Source organism: Mya arenaria, chromosome 10 (genome assembly GCF_026914265.1).
Source record: "Mya arenaria isolate MELC-2E11 chromosome 10, ASM2691426v1".
NCBI classification, from domain to species: domain Eukaryota; kingdom Metazoa; phylum Mollusca; class Bivalvia; order Myida; family Myidae; genus Mya; species Mya arenaria.
In genome coordinates, this window is record NC_069131.1 from 61038255 (window position 1) to 61064170 (window position 25916).

At 33.4% G+C, this 25916-nt stretch overlaps 1 protein-coding gene across 1 annotated transcript in view; it reads right to left on the minus strand.

The window, feature by feature from the left end:
- LOC128205875 (uncharacterized) overlaps positions 1 to 25436 on the minus strand; it is a 36593-nt gene extending 11157 nt beyond the window's left edge. The window contains exons 1-13 of the mRNA XM_052907908.1: positions 25332 to 25436; positions 18537 to 18821; positions 8399 to 8462; positions 6461 to 8272; positions 6054 to 6159; positions 5184 to 5272; positions 4831 to 4992; positions 4463 to 4623; positions 4118 to 4205; positions 3863 to 3930; positions 2420 to 2456; positions 1809 to 1912; positions 523 to 648 (exon numbers count right to left, since the gene is read on the minus strand). Coding sequence (XP_052763868.1) covers positions 523 to 648; positions 1809 to 1912; positions 2420 to 2456; positions 3863 to 3930; positions 4118 to 4205; positions 4463 to 4623; positions 4831 to 4992; positions 5184 to 5272; positions 6054 to 6159; positions 6461 to 8272; positions 8399 to 8462; positions 18537 to 18554 — 2835 coding nt within the window. The 5' untranslated portion in view covers positions 18555 to 18821; positions 25332 to 25436. The remainder of the gene's footprint in view (positions 1 to 522; positions 649 to 1808; positions 1913 to 2419; positions 2457 to 3862; positions 3931 to 4117; positions 4206 to 4462; positions 4624 to 4830; positions 4993 to 5183; positions 5273 to 6053; positions 6160 to 6460; positions 8273 to 8398; positions 8463 to 18536; positions 18822 to 25331) is intronic.
- Between the last annotated feature and the right edge of the window lie 480 nt (positions 25437 to 25916).

Sequence of the window (25916 nt, forward strand, 5' to 3'; positions counted from 1 at the left end):
ACTTAATCTAATAGAGCAATATAATACGTCTTATTATGGGTAATTTGTCCATTTAAACCCGGAAGAATAAGTTTGTTTACGTTCACGTTGCTTTAATCTTAAGATTCATTCATTTAACAGGAGGGAGGTCGTGTCCTTTTGCTACTGAGCATGTTTCTGTAGCTTTTTGCATAAATATTAGTATTGAATGAAAAATGTTTTGGTGAATTTCGTACAAGAACGATTTCCCCATGATTGTATCTGATTTTATTTTAGAGAAAAACGATAACTCGTTAATGTTAACCAAATATTGTGCTGTCGTAAAACAAATATTTTCGTCAAAATGTATTGTTTATATTTCCATTAGGCAAGTCGAGTTATTCTTTGTATGTACAAAATACGTTAGCGAGTGTTATAAGGCATCCTTAGTTTTACTGAAACTATTTGTGGGACAGTAATCATAAATGTAACATTTAAATTGTCACCTTGTACTAGATAAGCTGTTACATGACATTCGATGGGAGATAAAACTTGTCAACTCACCATAGTCACTGTGAAAACCCTCCTTGTGAACTCAGCATACTCATCCTCCGAGCAGCTCTCCACCTTTATATCACCATACTTCCTAGTTGTTCCAGGCTTTGGCCAGTATTGCTCGCATTTAGGAGACTGAATAGGACATAGTTTTAAACTTATTTATTTTACAACGATTGTGAAACAAGTTATTACAACATTATATTAATCACTCTCGTTGGCACGATTTTACGCGAGAGTGTGGTCTTGTGTTGTGGGGGAAACGGGAGAACCCGGAGAAAACCCACTTGTCTGGCTTGGTGACCATGAACCAACCTCACATGCGCCCAAGCCGGGAATCGAACCCGTTTCGCCTAGGTGAGAAGCGAGTGCGCTTACCACTGCGCTAACCGGACAACCATATGAATATATCACTCCTATATTAAAGTTCGTCAGTGTCATTTGGTTCAGCTAAGAAGTAACGTCAGTTTACTTCTGAGACGGACAACGAGAAGATTTTAACGGATTAATTGTACAACGATAGACAACGGGGTTATAACATGCATTTGGACCTGTCAGGTATCAACAAAGGCCACCTTAAATGCGATATACGAGTATTATGACATTTTAGTTTGAATACAATTAGAACATACTAAAACTACATAACAAACATTTTTTTAAATATGTGACATAACATTAATTTGCAAATTATAAAATATGACGTAACATAATCAAGACTAATATAATATGTGACGTACATTGTAAAGACTATTACAACATGTGACGTTACTTTTAAAAGACTATTACAAAATGTGACGTTTCATTGTAAAGACGATTACAAAACGTGACGTAACATTGTTATGACGATTACAAAATGTTACGTAACATTGTAAAAAGACTATTACAAAATTTGACGTAACATTGTAAAGACTATTACAAAACGTGACGTAACATTGTAAAGACGATTAAAAAACGTGACGTAACATTGTAAAGACGATTACAAAATGTGACGTAACTTTTTAAAGACTATTACAATGTGACGTATCATGGTAAATACTATAACAACATTTGGCGTTACATTATAAATACTATTAACGCAAAATACATATAGTAAAACCCTCATTAGCTAGAATCAGCTTGTATTTTGTTTCATATATTTTCTTGTCTCGTAACGATTAGGGGCAGTATTGCGATGTCGCACTCATGATATCCTTAGTGCGGGATGTGTGAATTGAGTTTTATACGGTAACGACCTATTTTAAAATGCTATCGTTTCAAGTATTTTTCATACCAATGGATCTGGGTTGTATACTTACTCCCTGTTCAATGAGGTTGGTAACCATGACAATCTTCTCAACCCTCTGTTGCCAAATCATTTTCCAAAATAAGCTAAAATCTCCTAATTGTTGTGACATTGGACCTGGAAAAAAATTGTGTCCAAACAAAGGATAACATTGAAACATTTATACACAAACTAATGTTACTAATGAGAGGTAAGAACAATTGATATGCCATAATTGTGCCAAGTTATTAAATCAATCCAGTTGAACAGCTGATGAAAAGGACAAGCATGGCATAAGGTCATTTGTTTCATTGGACGTGTTACTAGATCTTTTTTGTGTTTGATATTTTTCCATGGCAAAGCGAGAAGTGTTTATTCCTATTTTTATAACGTTGTTTGTATAGTTTTAAACATAAATGATTTGTTTTGTTTTTCAATAGAGCATATGGAAATTTTAAATCAATAGATACAGTACAATACAATACATTTTCTCATCCTAAAAATTGTCAACTGAATACGAAAAAGTATTAGTTGTCATGCATTTAAATAACGAAACTAAAGATCTGCAGTTTAACAAAAAAAAAAAAATATAATAATGACACCTGACGCCGTGATATTGGTGTCATATGTCATTTAACCTCTTACCTAATGTGGCGATATATTGCTTCGGCTTGTTGTACCCCTGAAAAGGTGGTTTGAAATGAAGTCGGTATAATTTATGTAATTCTTCTTTCTGAAGGTTTAAAAACGATGTCAAAGAGTAAATGGGACGCGATTGAAATACAACAAACAACGAGGAAGTTTTGGAAATTCTATTTTCGCATTTAAAGTAGGAATGCATACCCATTATACTTAGTGAAATATGATTTATTAAGTAGAGGTCGCCTATCATAACAACATTACATTTATTCAGCATATATCATATATATAGCCAAAATGCAAAACATGTGAAATAAATCTTATGAAACAAATCATCGTGAAGAGCAAAGACAAAGTCAATAGAGAAGTATACTATATATCATATTGTCAAATCTCATTACAATAAGGTTCTCGATCGTAACAAAGATACATGATATAAATATTTACTAACACTGTGCATAGTTTTTCCACTGTCTGAGGACAAAAGGGTATTTCATTTTTGTTTTGTTGGTCAATCGCAAAAGTATGGTTTAAAAAATATTTTCGTAGATTATTATATTTTGAACAGTCTAAAAGAAACTGAAATTCATTTTCGATGACCTTCATAATGTAAAAGGTACATATTCTATCTGTTCTTGGGATGTTATGATGTCATCCCGTTTCGATTATTAGGTCATGTTAGGAAACTCGTATTTTTGTTACGGCAATTCTTTATATTTATGTGTATAATATCTAGATATTTTTCTTGCTTTAGTTCATTTTTATACCAGCGATATGTTTCGTATCTGTTTGATTCATTAATATCTGTATTCCACGACTGTTTATAAATGTCAATAATTCTTTGTCGTATTATTTCGATCGAAATCGGTTGTATATCTTGATTTAACCATATTTCTGAAATTCCAATTTCATCTAATATTTTCTTTATTTGATATGCCCAATTCAAGCCACTGTATGTATTAATGTTGTCAACATCACTTTTTACTTTTCTATCTGTATTTTTGATTAATAATGTATTATTAGATTTTGATATTCTTATCCAATACTTAAGCATTCTTATTTTTCATTCAGTTACCATTGGGTGCCTTCCTAAATCACCATATAAGGCGGTGAGATTCGTACTTTTCCTGACGTTTAAAACTGTTATCATAAATTTGCAATGAATTAGTTCAATGTTCTTTGCTTGATGTTTTATCCATGGTCCGTGCATATGCCACCACACTATAAACTAATTATGTAATTGTTACCAACAAACAGAAAATACTACCCAGGAAGACAAAATGAAAATATATCAGAAGCTTGTCAATTTTTATAATTAGTGACCTCCGTATGTTTTTCGCACTGCATACACAAGAGTAAAAATGCCATTCTAATATTGGAGTTAGTGAGTGGACGAACATAAATTAAAACACAGTCAAGCATGCAAGAATATTTTTAAACTGTACATACGTCAATAAAGCTTGCGTTTATGTAGTCTGATCCGCCATTACTTCTAACCTTTACCCTTGAGTCATCGTCTAAAGGGAAGGGAGATAATAAGTGTGTCACATTGTTTATAACTTATTAACTACTCAAATCAGTAAGGGAATTTCATAGCTTGATTTTTTTTAAAAAAACTCAACGGCCTGAATCATTTATTCGTACAATTCTTATGAGAGTGCAAAACACAATGACAAGTATTCAAAGACAAAGACCAGAACTTACATGGATAAATTCCTTTATATCGATTCCTACTTATATTTTCATTCTTCTGTGATTCAACATATGGCTTTGATAGACCGCTGGGAAATTTCAGTAAACAAAGGAATAAAGAAACTTAACATAATTAAATATTACCAACACTGGGCGTAGTATGCCTGCCAAATACTCATTTGGCAGAGTCTAATTATTCCCACTTTAGCTCTTCTTTTTAGGCGCTTTAAAACATGTTCGCTAATAGTTATGAACACATGTCCTGAAATGTTACATAAGCGTTACACCTTTGCCATTATCATTCAAATGTATACCACTAATACAAATGATGGCAATTTAATCACTCCTGCTATTTACCTCAAATTCTGTACTGAAGACCTCATGAGTTTTTCCGTCCACATACATGACGAGTTGACTAATGGGTATTTTTGACTTATAAGCGGATGACCCAAGTGCATTATAATACGTCTGGCCGTCTGAAGAAGTATTGTCAAGAGCAGCGCCAGTGCTCTCGGCATCTACATAACACAATGCACCAATTAAATAGATATTGTTTGTAAATTATTATGGGCATTTGTTTTGTACAATATAAGATAATAGCCTAACTTAATATTTAACGATTATTTTAAATCGTTTGAAATGAATCTGCATCTAACAGATTGACATTTATTTTACTAACATTAGTATTTGAATTGTCCTTTCCAAAAGGTCTTTGTAAAACTTACCAATCTCAAGGTCAGTTTCGATTTCTGATGCAGTCACAACATGAGTCGATGGTTGTTTCTGTATTGGTATGAGTTTGTTTGCTGATGGCAGGGACCAAGCTGAACTTTGTTGTGTTGATTTCCTCTTGATTTGGCTTTCGTTATAGTATGTCCGTTCGTTTGCTAATGATTACAATTTAATAATAAAAGAGATGATTTTCAATTAAATGCAGCTTATACAACAAGGTACCTTAACTATTCAAACTATGTTGCTAGAAAGTAGGAGCGCATTAATTGTAATCAGATAAGGTCTTACAAATACATTCATATTTAACTTTCTCGAAATTGATAAGGTAATGACAATGTGGACATACTATCTTTGTTTTCGTCCTCAGTAATGTTACCCAGAAATGTTGTGTTGCTGTTTTGTTTGTTTTTGCTGGACGCGGACTGGCGAGCGGATCTAGTAAAACAAATGTCTAGATAATGACGATCTTTCAATATCCTTAAAAAAATATTATTCATGATAGCATAAAGTTCATATCATCCTTTTCCAGTGTGTATGATATTTGCATACATATATTTAGTTTGGGAATTGTTTGATATTTTCAGCAATTTGCATAAAAGTAAGTGTAAATATAATTATTTGTTCCTAGAAAACATATCAAATTGTTTAATAATAACTTATATGCACCAATCATTTGTAAGACGATTTGTGTCTGTTTGTATAATTAGTGGCTGACCATGCTTTTCAATTTAAAACAATATTATTGAGCTTTCGAACATCGGTTATTGTTTGGAATTTTTTTGTTTATGCTTTTTTCTTTTGATTTATCCTTGTGAACATTGGCCAAACATTTGACACGTATAATATTTTTATTGCGTCTTTGTTTAATTATCATACAGATGTTCCGTCATTAATTACCATCTTTCAATACTATCAGTGTGTTATAAATCGTTTAAATGTAGAGCGTTAATTTGACCTCGTGTTTTATGGGAACACACATCAATTGTTTTATCATATTAATTAAATAACAATTGTAAATTTTACAACTTGTTTTGTTGCTTTGTGATATCCATATATAAACGGACAAGAGTATAGTGCGTGAGTAGATGAAAGTAACATAAATGATGGTTGTCTTCCGTTTCATGCAAGAACTTGCAATATACAAAAAAAAACGAATCAATTGCTATAATAATCAATTATTCATCACAAAACTAAAATTGGTAACTAAATGTTATACCTTCGTCGAAAGACGAATAATGCAACAACGCTGCCAATAATGACTACTGCGCTACCACTTATTCCTCCAGCAATAGCTGCTACTGGTGATCCGGCGCTTTCTGCGTCTTATAATACATGTATTGCATGTTTGAATATCTGATTGCATGATACGTACAGCTTAGTAGATGTAACAATGATTGTGATGATGTAATTGCATAGTTTGTGAATTCGTTGTATGGAATTTGGTTTGTATAATTGAACAATTTTAATATAAAAATGGCATAATCATATCGACATGAAACATCTGTACATAAATAGAAAATTAAATAAGAATATATTAACCTATTATCAGTGAAAAATAATGATTGTATATTTAATTGATTATATATTCTAGTCACATTTGGAAAATACTTAATAAATTCTTACTTGAGCAATCATTGCCTTTATAGCCATCAACGCAGCCAAATGTGCAGTATCCAATTGCAGTACAACTCGTGTCTGAACTACTTTTTTGACAATTTGCAGGGCAGTTGGTCTGGCACAGATTGCCGTAATAATCTCCAATGCAACCTTTTGAACAATGGCCAGTACTGGGATCACATTTCCTTTCTTTGCAAGAGGGGCTGCATGATTCATTGCAATAAACACCATGGACTGTTTGATATCTGCATGCATCACACATACCGAATGGCTGCTTACATGTTTCACAATTTAAACTGCAATCCATATCACATTTGTTTCCCCAAAACATTTCTTCACAGCCATTTGTGCAATCGCCTGTTTTAGAATTGCACTGCTTGTTTTTACAATTACTGTTGCAACTGATACAACTTCCATTTACATGTGGATAAAGTCCGTTTCTACATTCAAGACACACACCGTCGCTCCTGTTACATATTGAACAGTTGGCATTTAAGGACGAACAACGTATAGAACAATCGAGACCGTAAAAGCCATCAAGGCAACCGGATATACACTCAGGTCCACTCTTGCATACACCACCTTTGCAATTCTCTGGACATTTACAACACGCTGCGTTGTTAGCATAGTACGTTTTGTCAATGCATTCATTACAACTGTCCCCACGACAATATTTTGTCTGACACTTACAATGTTGGTCAGGATTTGCGTACCCCTCCGTACATGATGCACATATGTCAGATCCAATTGCACAATTACAGTTAGGAGGACATTGGCAGGTTGATCCAGTGTATCCTTTGTTGCATGACAGGCAGTAAAGTGTATTATTTTGGAGACATGTTTTGCATGTCGACTCGCAGAGAGTTGTACAATTGTCACCAGCGTATCGATCAACACAACCAAACATGCATTTACCCACATCTTTTGAACAATTTCTTCCGACGCAATTATTTGAGCACTGTATGTTACACGATTTTCCGTAAAAGCTGGATTGGCATTGTTCGCATTTATCGCCAGTGAAATTAGGAAGACACTCACAGAACCCGTTACTTCTGCCACATGACGATCTTGCACAACCGGCACTGCATACTTTTTCACAGTTTTCACCATATCGTTTGTCCTCACATAAATCACATTTTGTTCCTTTAAAATGAGCGCTGCATAAACATGTTCCATCTTTTGAACACTGTCTATCAGCACATCCTACAGAACATATTTCATCGCAATATGTTCCATAATGTCCCGCTACACATTCACTGCAATTGCTGCCATGAAATGGTGGGATACAGTCACAAGTTCCATCGACATTACAAACTTCATTTCGACATCTAGGAGAACAAGGTGTTTGACAGAAAGTGTTGTTGCCATAAAATCCAGTTATACACGAATCACATCCATTACTAGTTGTACAATGGCAATTCTTATGAACACAGTCCATAGAACAAGCTGTACCATATTTTCCTTGAATGCATTTCCGACAAGTGTATCCTTCAAAATTTTGTCTACACGGGCTACATGATCCATCGTCATTACAAACGCCCCCATCACAACCAACAGAACAGCTCTTGTTGCAGTTACTGTTGAGTTCATAAAAAGTATCCTTGCAAGTGTTACATTCATTACCAAACTCCTGTTCGCACAACAAGCAGTTACCATGACAAAACTGTTTGCATCGATGACCAAATATTCGTTCAACGCATCCAGCCAAACAGTAATTTGCTCCATTTAAAGAATGAGTTCCACATCCTGAATCCCCACCTTTACAGCAAGCACAGTTTGGCATGCAGTCAATTTCCTGACCGTTTATAGTGATCGTCACTAAAATGCGATTGTAATATAGATATAGTCTGTATCAATCGTTTTCAATGTTTATTTAAACCATGATTAAGAGGCAAAAACCATACAACTTACTTACACAGATAGCATAACGAATCGATTACATACCTGCCAGACATGATCCTGCAAAGCTCAGAAAAGCAACGATCCAAAATACCATTGTATTACCTGTCTGCAACAACATAAAATAGTTATATGCTTTTATTTACACGAGAACTGAAATTGACTCGTAATACTTGATACCTTGTTTTGAAAACAAAATATCACACTTTAACGATAAATTTGTTAACTGATCCGAATGCATGTATACAAAAATGCTTCAACGTTTTTACCATTATTAAAACCTTTCTATTTGCAATTGTATACCAAGCATAAGTTTTTACGGTGGGTTTTACTGAAATACACTTACGGACAAACATTTTTACGAAACTGCCGTTAACTCATCTATATAAATAAATATTTATATATTTAATTCCGTTGATACTTGAGTTATTAAACACCAACAAACACAGAAATTGAAAAAGCACCATAACAATCGTAAAACACACTTTATTGTAAAGTCGTGTTGCAACGAACAATGGAAATAATGTCGCTTACATCTCTAAGAATAGTAGAACCGTTATATTATATTAATATGTCATAGGGTATTTGCTTAAAAAACAATAAGAAGGGGTAATTCACCTATTCGTTATAAGTATTTTCACTTACAAAGGTTAATTACTCTCTGAAACCTAAACGAGAAGAAAGTGCTTAGATGTAGGAACCTGGTTCTCTTCAGAACAATAAGTTGGTGTGAATAATTCAGTGAAATCACCAACCCTACCTTATCGCTTCAGAATATCAAACATATATATATCCATCTTAAATGAAGGTATACTTATATACGCAACATTTCAAAAGTTTTGCTTTCAGGACATGATACAAAACATCTGAATTTAATTTTACTTGCCAGAATTAACGAAGTACTATACTCACATAGATAAAAACGCGCAATCCAGTGGTACTTAGATATGTCCGGAAAACGTTGTACTAACTTAAAAGTGAAGTGTTAATCTCAGCAATCCGCAGTCAAGACTAACATATTCACAAAAGCATTCCTCAAACAGGAAGAAATCGTCGCAATTAGTGTAGGTCTACTCCCCTAACCATATTTGAATATAGCTAATTAAATGGATTAAATAGCATAATGAAACTTGATACATCACATTAAATATATTTTTATATGCATACTCCAACTTTAAGAATGTTTTTCGTCGTTTTCAATTTAAATGTCGTTTATACGTTTTGGGGAAAGTTTTGTACCTGATGTTTAATCCTGTTAAACTTTAACAATCATAGTTCATAGTAAAATCAGTAACAGGTCCAATCATGTTGTATTTGCTCAAAAATAATCATCGTCGTAGCAATTCGTTAATACAATAACATAATCTGTATTGAATTGTGTAAACTGTATCAAAATACATTTGTGTAAACATAACAAAACAAAGTAGTGATGTGTACAGTCGAATTCTCTACTATAAATATGGGTAAACGTAAATCAAATGTGTCATAATGAAAATTTATTCGAAGGTGCATTGTAAAAGGGTGTGGAATTTTGTACTGACGACTGAAGTACTTTGAATTTACAAAATACGTAGCAACATAGTAATAACGTTGAAATAAAGCGACAAGCAGAAATATATATTGTATAGAAACGAAGAGAACGGGATATATCACTGCCTAGTATCATTCAAATGTAATTGAAATTGTTCGTATAAAGTGTGAAAGCCCATTGGTTCTTTGTACGTAATTAAACATCAGGCATGCTTTACATAATGTCACACTTTAATAAGTACAACATATATATGTAATCTCTTATTATTACTTATTTGTTCTTGTCTTTTGTTACTGTATATATATATGCTATAATGAATGAATACCTTCAAACCAGGTTGGCCGATATTTCAGGCGCCTGTCCCATACACACTATTTTGACTGTTATGTTAAGCTTTAACGGTACGCTCCATTAGAACCATCATGACCGATATTTAAAGCTGCTTATTTATACCATCAAGAACAATATATATAGCCCCAACTAACTAGTCATGCATATCAATATGAACAATATATATGAAATGCAAACAGCCTGCTTCAATTTTGAACGATTATTGAACTACCAACGTTCTGCACTTAACATGCTATTAAGAAAGATTTTTTAAGCGTAGGCGGCATCATCGCATGTACTATTAAGATTTGTATTTGAACCACCAACGGCCTTCATATATATATTATATATATATATATATATATATATATATATATATATATATATATATATATATATATATATATATATATATATATATTAACATGTTTGCCGCTATTTAAAACATGAATGTGTTATCAATTTATAGAATAAGATGAAACCCTACAGATACATTCGCATACATTGATAAAAAAGGCAAAGTTAGTTCACATATTTAACTAAATCTTAATTAGTGAGATAACCTGATATGTACAAGATCAGACTTTATTTGATTAAAGATGTACTGAAATTATTCGAAACCAGACGCTAAAATTTAAATTTAAAGCTTGCGGCAAAAAATCCAAACTTAAGAATTAGTCATCCTTCGTGTTGAAACCATAACGATCTACAGACACGACTGTAATATTCGTCATTTTCATTTTCAAACAGGAAGAAAATATTGCAACCATCTTTGTCAGCCAACTTAACACTACTAACACAGATATTTAAGTCGCTTTTCAAAGGACAGAATAGATCATTTAAACATGATACAACAATTTAAACATTTTAAAAAAGCGTCCTCATATCGCAGGTTTATGAATGTACGTATTCATTTTCAATTTAAAAGAGATGTGTATTCGCTGTACAGTGAATGATGCTATGTAACAAGCTGTATTTTATAGAGTTAAATTCAAATATGTTCATACCATAAACCCAAATATAATCATACTGTTGGTATTGCATCAATTTTTATATTTTGTTTCATGATTTGTTCGTTGCCCTTACTTTTTATAAGTTTTAGTTTATGCAAGGAAAATAAGCATAGTCGATTTGATAAAGGGACAAGGTCGGCTTCCGAGCATGTTCTAAAATCAAGATGTCTTCCGTCTAAGATTATGGTATTCAGACGTGGAGGGCCACTTGTAGTATAAGCGACATAAGACGTCTGATTTCTTATAATTTAACCGTGCAAGAATGATTTGTACGAAAATACAATGCCAGATCATCAGAACAGGCCACATATTTTTTTAAATCACACAGTTCTCATATATGTACAGCCAGTTGCACAATAAATTCGACAAACATAGATACTCGCAGTTTCTTTAAAAGTAGGTCAGTAATATATATATATATGCTAAGACTGTATTGCTCTTAATCAAGATTTTCTATCCAGTTTTTACATTAAAATTATTTTAGAATAACCTAAATAACTTAAGATGATCCAATAGTCCGACAGAAAGTGCCATCATATCATAATCCGTACACGAGGCCACAAGTAAATCATTAGGAAGTGATTAGAAAAATCTGTGTAATACTAAGTGACTGTCAAAAACCGAAAAGGATTTTAACTTGTAAGATTAGATTTACATAGACTAACATTATTATAACTTTTTATTTTAAGATGCATTTGGTTTAAGATGCATTTTCAATATGATCTAAATTGCATGAGTTGCAAGAAGTTCCTTGATCAGATATTGCCCCGTTTATTATCTTACTGGATTTTTATTTTATGAGACCTGAAATATATACGCAACATTTTGAAAATGTACACCCGCTTTAAGTTAAAAAGGCAATATGTCATTATTTAAAAGTTAAGTTTGATAATAAAAACTAACGTTGAATAAGAAACGAGAAATAGTCAAAGCATTAAAAAAGGATAATGATTTCATTAAAAACAAACACATCATCCTGCCTATGACAATCTTAACGGAGATTTGAAGTCCAAATAAGTAGGCATTTACCGAATGATTAAATCCTCATTCCGCACTTATAATTACCTTTAATGCTTTATTCTTAAACATGAATACAATATCGAGGTACAATGTACCCGATTACAGGTATTTATCCTGCAGCGATTGACTAGGGGAATGTAATACTGTAATATGATACAACAACTGAAACATGTTGAAAAGCGTACTCAAGGTTTATTATATACTGCCTCACTTTTAATTTTCGAAGCGCTTTCAATTCGTTATAGTGTAAATTCTCCAGCCGCTATATTTAGTAATTTAAGAATTATTTTAATAATAATAATATTATATTGCATTGTTCAAAACATTTTACTAGGTGCGCTAATTGTGCTATAATTGTGGTATACCTCCTGTTTCGATCAATATATTTCTGCATACATCCTGTCTCATAAAGGTTGCAGTTTATTACGTTTTGGTAGGTAGAGAAAATACAACAAAAAGTATATACTAATAACAAATTCTCATTTTACCAGACTGAAACAAGTTTATCATAATCCAATTTCCCTTCAAACGATGACCATGCAAAGTAATGTAGTCCATAGTCCATCTTTACAAATTATTAATCTACAAAAATTCGTGTTAGGTAAAGATGAAAATGATTTGCAAGCGTACGTAATAAACAAAATAATGTTGATCTCAGTATTTAGTTCTTTAGTCAAAGTTGCTAGTTGTAATTCATTTAAAAAAACATCAACAGCAGCAATCAAAGTTTTATTGAGCATTATTGAGTAAATCAGAAATTCAAGCGACGTAATTGCATTTGTCAGGAGTTCTATAGTCAAAGTTGCTAGTTGTAATTCATTTAAAAAAAACATCAACAGCAGCAATCAAAGTTTTATTGAGCATTATTGAGTAAATCAGAAATTCAAGCCACGTAATTGCATTTGTCAGCTAAATACATAACATTATAACCGATATTGGAAGAGTTAAGGCTCCATACATACGGCTGATTAAGAAAAATCAGACGCTTTTTTGCTAAGGATGACTCAGACTTCCTCAAACCGATACTGTTTCACTGAAGATACCGACTGGCAGTCATCCACCCTAAAATGCTATCGGCAAACATTATTATAAAATCGCAAAATCCATAAAGTATTCCGAATGTTGATAAAACGAATTTTTGCTGTTTTTTAGACAAATGGACAGAAAAACAATTCATATTGTACCCCTTACCACTTCATGATGATATAATTGCTATTTTAGGTAAAAGTTCTTGGTTAAATTATCTCGGTTTAAGAGCTGAAAATTGTATATGGAGTATCGAAATTGAGGAACAGTCAAACAATAGAAGTACTGTAACCAGCATTGTTTTGAAGTACACGAATAAGCCGAGTTTCCAATTACAGGGGATGCCATGTGTAGAAGTAGAGGGAGAAGCCCAGTATCAGAGTACAGGGACATTCCAATTCCTGTATAGACGTACCGGAAAAGGTTCAGTAATTAAATAAAGCAAAAAAAAAAACAAGTATCAAAATACAGGAACAGTCTCATCTTCGAAGTGCAGGGATAGGCCAAGCATTGCAGTACAGGACAAGTTCAGTACCGAAGTAAAGCGACAACCCCAGGGTCGAAGTACAGGGACAGGCCATAAATTGATGTACATGGGAAATATCAATGCCAAAGTTCAGGGACAGTCTCATCTTCGAAATGCAGGGTTATGCCAAGCATTTTAGGACAGGGACAAGTTAAGTATCGAAGAAAATCGACAAGCCCAGATTGAAGTACAGGGACAGTCCATGAATTGATGTGTATGGAAAATCTCAGTATCAAAGTACAGGAAGAAGCCTGGTAGTTTAAACAGGGACAGTCTCAAAATCGAAATACAGCGAAAAGCCAAGGAGCGTAGTGCGTGGACAGGACCAACATCGAATTGCAGTTACAGGCAAAGCAATAGATAAGCTCAGGATTAAATATCTGAGACAGACCCAATAATGAAATATAGGGTTAGGCCCAAATTCGACGTACAGGGACAGGCTTAATGTCGAAGTACAATTACCGGCACCGTTACAAAGTACAGTGACAATCTAAGTATCGAAACAAAGGGATATTCACTGTATAGAATAACAGGAACACGCCAGAGTATTGAAATACACGGAGAAAGCAAGGCTCGAAGTGCAAAGACTGTCCCAGTACACAACAGTATAGGGACAAACTAAGTAGCCCAAAACTAAGAATTTGTAAAGAATTGCACATAAATTGCTTAAGGCATAAATTCCAAACTAAAGAATTAGTCGCGCGTGCCGAAACCGTGAGGATCTACATCCCCGACTGTCATACTGATCATTTTTCTTAATCAGGAAGAAAATATTGCAACCATAGTTTGTTTTCCCACTTAACAATATTATTACAGACGGTAAAGACCCTTGCAATGAAATGAATAGATCGTTGAAACATGATACAATTTAAACTTTTTCAAAATAGCGTCCTCGTATCTCAGATTTATGAATGTACGTATTCGTTTTCAATCTTAATGAGATGTTTATGCGCTGTAGAGTGAATGATGCTTTGAAACCTGCTGTATTCATTAAAGTTAAACTCAAATAATTATTATATCATTAAACGAGATGAAATCATAATGTTAAAAAAAAACATTAATTGGTTTTATTCGGTATTATGCTATTATCGTTGCCCTTACTAGTCTAAACGTTATTAGTTTATGTAACGAAAAGTAGCATAGTTGATTTGTTAAAGGGACAATCTCAGTTTCCAAGCTAGCACTAGATGTATTAGGACTAAGATTATGGTAGTCAGGCGTGGAGTGCCACATAGAACAGTTGGTACTATAACGGAAACCAAATTGAAGTTGTTCCATTTCATGAATATCTTATATTTCATACCCTTACCTTTTCCGGGACTAAAACACAAGAAACACTTGGACTACAAGCTACGAAGGCAGTGTTTAATATATATACATTTCAGAACATGTTTGGTTGTTTTCAATGAATGGACGCCCTTAAACTGCTTGACTCCGTTGTGGCACATATACAGTGTTATTCAACAGAATTTTATGGTAACTGTCATAATGAAATGTTGAGAGTGTTAAATCAAGCTTTTGGAAATTAATAAAATGTTTGAATAGTGTTGTTTCAAATTGTTTTGAATAACGGGAGTGTTTAAGTCAATTCCCTAAATGTGATATGATTGAACTGTTGTCTAAAGCATTTAACGTAACGTAATAGCTGTTTGACAAGGACGATGCTGAAAAAAACGACATAGTCCACGTCTGTACGATCGGGGCATAGACACATATTCAACGGAGTCATATCCGAAATGTTTAACGTTCGCATACAAGTTTGCGCGGTATTCTGAAAAACAACAATTAACTGCTATTTAAAATTAAAATCCGTTTAAGGCATATACTAAAAAGGATAAAAAAACTGTTTGTTCCAGTGTAAGATCGCAATGTATCTCACGTCGTTAATTTATTTAATTCACTGATTATTATATTTTAATTAACAAAGCACATTATCAACGACGTGTGATTGCCAATAATCTAGCGAATTTAATTATGATAAATGCTAGACATTGATTCTTTACCAACACTTCTGATTGATAATGAGCTTGTCTGACTAATTTAAAAAAAAACGTTAACACTGAAGATCTATGCAATTAGTTGATTATATTGAACTGTTCTTACCTTACTAATATCCACTTGTTATCAATGTTCCAGTTAAAGCATCAATGCGTAAGTATATTGAGACTGTACATCGTTTCAAGTTTAAACTAGTTTTGGCACCGATATATGAATAAAATAAAATTATCAACTGATCATTCAATAAATAATATATTATTTTTGTTGTATAATGTATATATCGCTATATATTTAATGCTATTTATTTGGTGATAAGTCCAAATGAAGATGCACAAACAAAATCCAAAGTCACGACAATCATATTTCAATTAAATCCCTAAAACAGGAAGAGAATATCTCCATTTCTAGTCCTTCTAACCTAAGATAATTTAGCATGATAACGTTGCACTGAATTTGGCGATGTAACATTTCAAAAGTGTTTTCAAGATTAATGAGTGTTTGCAATCGAGTTAAGTATAAGAGTTTGTGCACTGAATTAAATAATGATGGTTACCTACTTACATGAATAAAATATACTTATTAAATGAGAAAACTGAAAAATGAAAATGTATCTAAGAATTGCATTTTACCAAAAAACAATAACTTATTATAGTGTTTTTGCACGGACTGTGGTATAGGCTACCGACCCTTACCCAAGAGGTCGTTATATTGAACTAAACCAGGGCCTAGATCGATATGCCTCTCAAAAAGGACGATATGTTTCACGCCAGAAAACGGACACGTCATTGGTTATAGTGGCTGAAAGTTACCTATACATAAATAAGTATGAACTAACGACATATTTGTGGCGTCAGCAACACATTTAATGGTATGTCAATTTGAAGATGATTTACACTTAACTTCATAAAAATTTACGTCGGTTGGATGTCTTGGACTGGAGATTTAATTGGCATGAATGATAAGTTCATTTAGTTATATACACACTGCATAACGCACTTTCTTAGTAAAATCATATATTCTGCTTGCATTTTTCAAACTGTGATAATGAAATTACAAGATTAATAGTTTGACTTGGTTTCACAACAAACAATTGAGTTGCAAAGAAAAGTCATGTTAGTGTAACATTTTTTTCGAGCGTTTCCTTATTATGTTTAACTTTACGATATCGTGTATGCTTATCACTGGTTCACCTATATGCATGTTTTGACCTTTAATATTACCTAAGGTAATATTACCTAATTTGTCTATGCATGTAATATAATGAGTGAATGCAAAGTTTGACTTCAACGACCTCACTGGAATCCAACATGTATACACCCTTTCAAGTATACTGTTCATAAAATTATACATAAATAGACAGATACTTGTATAAACCGTATAATTGAAAATGTTTATACAACTAATGCATTTCACTGAGGTCGATGAAGCCGGGGGCTGATATCGCTACAATGCAAAAGATAACGTGCTTTTAAAGGGTAAAACATTAGTAATTTCGAACCATGTAATTTCTGTAACGTGGACAAAATGAGTTGATTTCGAGATTGTGAAATGACTTGAGTATTTTACTTATATTGGGGCCAGGATTTAATAAAAACCCAGCGAAATGCATGTCAGTTCGCATAAACAAGTTTCCTCACTCTGGCATGCGAGGACTTCACCGATTACTCAGACTATATGTCTTGAAACGTTTCTCACAAGTAGTTGTCATACACAATATTTTAAGCCTCCAGTACACACATGTTACACTGAACTCGTGATTCATGACCGTTATAAAGCGGTGGTTAGAATATTGTCAGAATATAGGTTTATACCTTACTTTTAGTTATTCGCTGACTAATTATCTAGTTATGTAATTGTTGTCCAAAGTTAAAACAACATTGCCGTCAATGCTTGGGTCAGTGCATCTGATGATATTTATGTGTATAAAATTAATCTGAATTGTATTAAAGAAACTATTATTTATGTATTACTGGTAATACGGACGCTATTTATTTCTTCTATGCTGTATGATATATTGCTGTGATCATATGGTTGTGTGATTTTCTTATGGAATTTATTTTGTACCCTGATTATATTTCGTATTGTTTATTTCATCGTCATTCCAAAAATATTGATCGACCCCTATATTTACAATACATAAATAAGCCAATATTCTAGTGTTGTGCCGATGATCGATAATAATCGACAATTGATCGAAAAAGCCTACGTCGGTGACAATCGATATTGACCTTTGAACAATCAATTAAAGAAACAAGGGACATAACCTTAACCGACAATTTTCTTTTTCTGGTTTATGCTTGTAAATGTTGAAATGTTAAGGTGTTACTATGTCAAGTTATCTAGTTGCATTTTTATCAAGTCAGTAAGTCACTACAGTACCTTATTCCAAATTTTCTTTTTAATTTAACTGCTAATGGATTGGTTCTCAACTTCTCATGTTTGTGAATTAAAAGTGATTTTTAAAACATGTTACCGTTTACTTCCTACCATGTAAGAATTTAGTTTTCTCAGATTTCTGAATGAAAATGTTCTTGTAAAACATATAAAATATTCAACTGCTTGTTGTACTTGTTTAATACTGACTGATTATTAAACAAAGAATTTATATATTTCTTTGTGTTAACAATACTGAATGTAAGACAAAAATAAGAGCCTGTTGTCTCATGTTTTGTAATAGCAACTTGTAAACACATAAAGATCTGAATAAATAATGTAATTTATACAAATAAATGTACAAACCATATTGTAAGTGAACATTGGTGCTTAAAACGGGTGCAAGTTCTGTATCTGTATGCCTTAATATGATGACCAAAGATAATTAAATAATGATTTAATCGATTAATAATCGATCAGTGATCGGTTCCATTTTTCCGTCCGATTCCCAATACTATACTTTTCGCTTTTTCCATCATCATACTTGTAGTGCATGACAGGAAAGATAATCGAGTTGGTTATTAAATGTCGAGCATGGAAATGACGTGGAGAAGAGTTTGTGCCCGTTTAGACATCCAAGACATCCGGACACTACAAGTAAGATACAAGATACAAGAACAATTATTTCAAGTCAAATACACATAAATTACAACAGTAGCTCGCAGAGCTACATTACGACAAAAAACAACTTATATAACATTGTTAGTAGTTCGTGTCGGAACTACGTAAAATCAAAAACCACGAATGATATATTTATGTTTTTCTTAAACAAGAAGAAAATATTCCAACTCTTGTAAACCTTCCCACTACAATGGACTGAACATATCGTTGATACACCAATTTAAACATTGTCAAAGAGCGTACTCAAGGTTTATGAATGAACATATTTGTTTTGAATTTAATTGAGCATTTTAATACGTTGTAAAATCAATGATGCTTTGAAACCTGCTGTATGTCATAATGTTAAGGTTATAAATTAAAAAAGATATTTAATCATTTTACAGGTAAAACATTCATTGTTATTGTTCGGCCTTATGAAACCGTTGTTGCACGAACTTTGTTATACGTTATTTGTTTGTGCAACGAATAATAACATAGTTTTTGTTTTGATAAAGGAACAAGGTATGGAAACTTCAATATAGTTTTAGTTAATGTACCATTTATCAGATTATCTAAGTGGCCCTTTATGCCTAAACATTGTAACCATACACTGTTTATATTTAAATCTTATTTCTAGTTTGGCATTCGAAGTGGGCATGGCGATGTTTTAGCGTATTTTGGTACCCAGCACCCTCGTATACAGGAATCCAATTGATAGCCTTGAGCCACATTTGGTGATTTGGTTCAAGTGTAAAAATGCGTGCTAATGTTAATGGTTTTTACTTGACTTTCAATTTTAACCCGAATGAAACGACAAAGAGGTAGCACATATGGCCTCTCTGACATCTGTCCATCGTTACAAATAGGGTAAGGGTGGGCTTGTATGTTCATAATGGAACTGACTAACAGGACATTGTGTTATGAAAGTGGATCTTCAGCCTGGTTTTAACACAGCTGTTCACTTTGTATATGTCTAAACCGTCAAGTTAGGGTTGACAGGGTGAAATTGATTCTGCTGCTTGCAACGCATTACCACTGATTAATTATTTCATTCATCAACCGTACGTCAAAGCAAATAATTAACGTTGTATATCGTTTTTTGCGGTTTGGTCTAGTATTTACATGATTGAATAAAAATAGATCTTCTACACACCAAACTACCATCATGCGAAGATATTGAAATTTGTCGTGGTTGAAGTCATATTGAAGTAGTGTACTTTTTGACGTCATACCATGATCGTTATTTTATAATCCAACAAAGCATTTTACACACGACGTATGACTTCAATGTAATTAGCGAATTTAATTAAGATTTGTGCAAGACGATACATCTTAACTCAAAGAACTGATTGTTATCAAGCATTAATTTAACACGATTCATAAAGCTGTTAGCCTCTTAACATAAAAATGAAAAATGGTAACATTTCTTACCTCAATAATATCCACTATTTATAAAAACTCCAGTTAAAGCATAAATGCTTATGTATGTTAAGATTGTAAACACTGTCAGGTTAAAAATATTTTATGCACCGGAAGAAATCTAATCATTCAATGGGTAATATTTTGTATTTCTTGTAGAATGTGCCTCCGCTTAAAAAAGTAATGTTATTAAAAGTATGATAAGTCCCAATATAGATGCACTAACTATAGTCTAAATGATGACAACTTGAAGTCGCGACTATCTTGTAACATTTAAATATCTGAAACAGGAAGAGAATATCGCAACCATTGTTAGTCGTACATACCTAACACTGTTTAGCAATGCACTGAATAGAGCTTTGTTTCATGATACAACGACTTAAACATTTTCAGAAGAATGTTTAAGATTTATGAGTCATCGTTATTGATTTAATAATAAGAGTTGTTTTACGCTATGGATAACATAATGGTGTGTACCTTCTATGTTTACAATTGTCTGATTAAATTGGAAAACATTTAAATGATCATGTTATTATCATTGCATTTTACAAAATAAACCAATGCATAATTACATTGTTTTTGCAGAGACTGTTGTTTAATTTATAGGCGTTGAAGAGACTGTTGTCTACAATATTGTTGCTGCAGGTAAGTTTCTGGTGTTAACGGGACTGCTGTGTAATTTGTTGTCGGCTCAATAAATGCAGGAACTATTGTCTTACTTATTGTTGTTGTAGGAAGTGGTAAATAAATTAATGTCTTTGCAGGAACTGTTGTCTTACTTATTGTTGTTGTAGGAACTGGTAAATAAATTAATGTCTTTGCAGGAACTGTTGTCTTACTTATTATTGTTGTAGGAACTGGTAAATAAATTAATGTCTTTGCAGGAACTATTGTCTTACTTATTGTTGTTGTAGGAACTGGTAAATAAATTAATGTCTTTGCAGGAACTGTTGTCTTACTTATTGTTGTTGTAGGAACTGGTAAATAAATTAATGTCTTTGCAGGAACTGTTGTCTATGTTATTGTTGTTGTAGGAACTGGTAAATAAATTAATGTCTTTGCAGGAACTGTTGTCTATGGTATTGTTGTTATAGAGACTCTTGTCCAAGCAAATGTCGTTGCAAGGACTGTATTCCAGGTAAGTGTTCTTTAAGGGACTGTTTTCTTGTTATTTTCGAGAGTGGTGTCTAAATTTATGTCGTTACAGGGACTGTTTCCTTAATTATTGTTGTTATACGAACATTTCTGTTAGCTTTAAGCCAATTACTAGACATAAACAAACTCGTAAACACTCAAAATAATGTGAGACAATTACCAATAGATATCGAGATTTCGAGATGATCCACATCAAATACGTTTTAAATAATTATCAAGGATTGAACAATGGACTAATGGACTATGGCCTTTATTGCATTTAGATATTTATTCTTTACAGCCCTCCCTAAAAGAACTATATTGTAGTTGAACTACGGGCGAGATATTAGGCTGACAGCTAGACAATGAAGCCGAGTTTGGCTGTCGTGAATATGACCAGCGATTTAGAATGCACTTTTAAATTAGTTGTGACTTTTGTCTATGGGCTCGTCACTAGCTGTTGTGACTTATTTGGTACAACAAAATTCAACCAAACTGTGGTTTTTCTTTAATCACAGGTAATGTAACAAAACAGCCTGCAAATAGCAACACTCTTGTCTAATATATAACACACATCAACCTTCTAGTTAATGTGATTCGAATGAAAGAGTATAGTCACTACAGTGGCCCAGCAAAATTTCGTTAAGCAGCATACCGCGCACGATTGCTTTAAACCGTGGTTACTTTCGCTTTGCTTATGGCAGCACGCCCGCTTCCCCGTATCAGGCAGACAACGTCTTGAATATCATAAGTTAAACTTTTCTATCTGGTGTTAAAATGAAATCGAGACCGCGTCATATACGTCATTCGTGAAGGTAGTTGATATTATACCCGATTTCAGCCCAAATTGCTTATAGGCTAAAACATACATAAAATCAGCTTTTGGCTTTTGCCTATTAATTCGTGCGATTTCAATTTTCTGGGAATGAAAGTACGAAGGGCAATATACATCAACCTTCATATTCCGTTCGGTGCCAGTTGCGCCCCTTTCTATTCTGGGATTGTTAACGGTCATCAATTGGTTAACAATCCGCACTCAAAACTACCTTTTATGCTTTATTCTTAAACATGAATAAAATATTGAGGTGCAATCTTCCCGAGTAGAGGTATTTATCCGACAGCGATTGACTAGGGGAATGTAATACTGTAATATGATACAACAACTGAAACATGTTCAAAACGTACTCAAGGTTTATTATATAATATCTTACGTACGTTATTGAATATGTACTCAGACACAGCATGTAAATAAATATGGACTCAGACACAGCACGTAAGTGAATCTTGGCTCTGATTCAGTACGTTTGGGCTCGGACTGAGCACGCGAGTGAATATGGGCTCGGACACAGCATGTTAGTGAATATGTGTTCAGACACATCATGTTAGCAAGTAATGACTTAGAATCATCATGCTTGTTGTATTTGGCTCAGATTCATGTCGTTAGTGACATTGCTCAGTCAGGGCAAGATAGTGAACATGGGGTTAGACTCAGTAAGTTGGTGAATATAGGCGTTCGCTTAGCACATTAATAAATATCGCCTCAGACTATGCACGCTCGAATGTATTGACCCAGACGCAGCACATTTGTGAATATGGCTAAGACTCATTACGTTAGCAAGTATGGGCTTAAACGCAGCACCTGGGTGAATATGGGCTCATATGCATCACGTTAGTGAATATGGGCTCAGACGCAGCACTTCAGTAAATATGAACCATCACGCTACTGAATATGAACTCGTACTCAGCACATCAGTGCATATTGGCTCAGTCGCAGCTGGCTAGAGAATATGGGCTCAGACTCAACATGCTAGTGAATTATAGCTCAGATGCAGCAAATTTGTGGATATTGGGTCAAACTCAGGTGGTAAATGAATTTGGGCCCAGGTACAACACGTTAGTTTCTATGGACTCACACGCAGCTCATTAGCGAATATAGGCTCAGGCTAAGCACGTTAGTAAATATGGGGTCAGACTCATCATGATCATGAAAACAGGACAATATTTCATTGCACTTTATCATAATCATCAGCAGAATTTGTTAACATTAGAATCATGATAAACAACAAACGATTTCCTACTTAAACTACTTAAGGTTTTATATAGTTATTTGAACTGACACATAATGGAACATTTATGAGAAATTGGTTTCAACACTTATTGTTATGTCCTTTTAGATGTACCTCCCGCAATTATGAACATTCATTATATTTATATTAATTATATTAAATTTCAGTTTACAATAAGTTCAATTAAAACGTACTTACAGTAGCCCAAATGAATAATTGCAACTTTTAATGCCAAATATCAACTCTTACCTTTGTAGCAATTATATGACATAATAAGATAAATCCAGATTCATAACACTAACAAAACACTTACATAAGTCTTAAGCATGACAATCCGCAGCGACGAATATAACAGGAAGAAAATATCTCAATGCAATAGATACCTTCTCATCTTACATGATTTAGAAAGAGGTATCTAGCTGCATACAATTGGTTAAATAGATCATTGTTACTTAATACAGCACTTTAAATATTTTAAAAGCGTATTCAAGTTTTATAAGTGCTCGTCTTGGTGTGTAATTTAAATGTGTTTTAAGCATTGGATAATACATTATAAACATTCTTGTAAATAACATAAGCTGGAATAAAAAAAAGCATACTACATTTATTATGCACCAGTCGATTGTTACAACGTCCAAGATCCGGGGAGTAGCGGGGACTTTGACATTTGGTCCAACCAATCTCGGGTAAAAATCCCCGCCAGTGCCCCGGCGACCTAGGGACAACTTAGGTTAGGCCGATCCCCGCAATTATTTGCAATTTTAACCACTACATTCACTAGGCACTGCGGATCAACCTGGAAGTGAAAACAAGGCCCATTTCTCCCACTATTCCCGGTATACCCCGGACCTAGGGGCGGGGGGGGGGGGCGTGGTTACATTTGACCGGTGCATTGAATTACAGTCATTTTATAGGACAAAGCTTGTACTGTTATTATTTGCATTTAGATGACCGTCGTAGTTCACATTATCCTCTAAGTCATACGTCCTATTATATGTAAAGATTTATTGTTGCGACCACAGCAGGCTTCCAAGAAAAGAAACACTGCAATACAACCACTATGACCATCTGCACTACTAATAAAGCTACTTTTTTGTTGAATGATGTTTTGTGATGGGACGAGCTTGCATCATCATCATCATCATCATCATCATCATCATCATCATCATCATCATCATCATCATCATCATCATCATCATAAAAATTAACATCATCACTATAATAATCATCACTATCAATATAATATCATCATCATCATCATCATCATCATCATCATCATCATCATCATCATCATCATCATCATCATCATCATCATCATCATCAACAACATTATTGTGGTCATCGTTATGCACTCAAAGAATGTTGAGTCTTCATTGACGCTATTTGAGTTTGATGGAATACATTTCATATTCTAAATATAGATATGCACGGATACACGGATTACCTTACTAATCAATGCTGTATTGTCAATACCGATATAGCTGGTATATGAGCAATACCCGCACTCTAACATAATTCACATAATTAGAATATCGAATTTGTTTTTTTTAATTTGTGAGTTCAAATCTACATAGTCTTACAGTTTCGGTCTGAATATGTGTGTAAACAGTTTATCCCCAATATACCCAATTTTAAATAGATTGATAAATGCGAGTTTAATATCAGATATTCCCCTACTTGTGAACTAACCAATGAACTATTATAACGCAACGTCTATTTTAATGAACTATACAAGAAATCAAGGATATAATTGTAACAATATGTCATTTTTTTTCTCACTGAGTTTGATCAAAAGGTAAACACATTTAATTTGAATCAAATAATCATTCAGTCAAAATAAAAAAGGTATTAACTTAAATAAAAAATAAATAAAAAAACTTACTTAAGATCTTTTAAAAACTAGTCCAGATGAAGAGACGCTAACCGAAGTCTCTCCGCACTCACGACTGTCATATTATTATTCTTCTTTAACAGGATAAACATTTCGCCACAATGGTAAATCTTTCCTCCTCTTACTACTTGGTCTGACGTATTTAGCCCATTGTAATGGATTCAGTGAATAGAACACTGTAACAGGATACAGTAATGTGAACGTATGGAATTTCTAGGTTTATAAATCTTTGTTTTATATTTCAATTGTTATGTGCTATTTATGCGTTATAGTGTTATTAACGAACATACTTTATATAAAAACGATTACCTCATAATACTTTGTAATCGTGAAGGATATTCATTGCACTGTACACTTATTTATTGTAAAACGGTGCGCTAAGTTGTTCGTTTGTACAATAAAAGTGATACGCTTAAAATCTGGCTAATTTCTTAAGACATTTCACTTCAAATAAAAACACACAAAATAGTTGATTTCATAGTCCATCTTCTATGAATATTCATTTAGCTATTTACACTCGTGTACGGTTACTGATGTACAGGATGTCAAGATGGATATACTGTTCCAGGGAACATA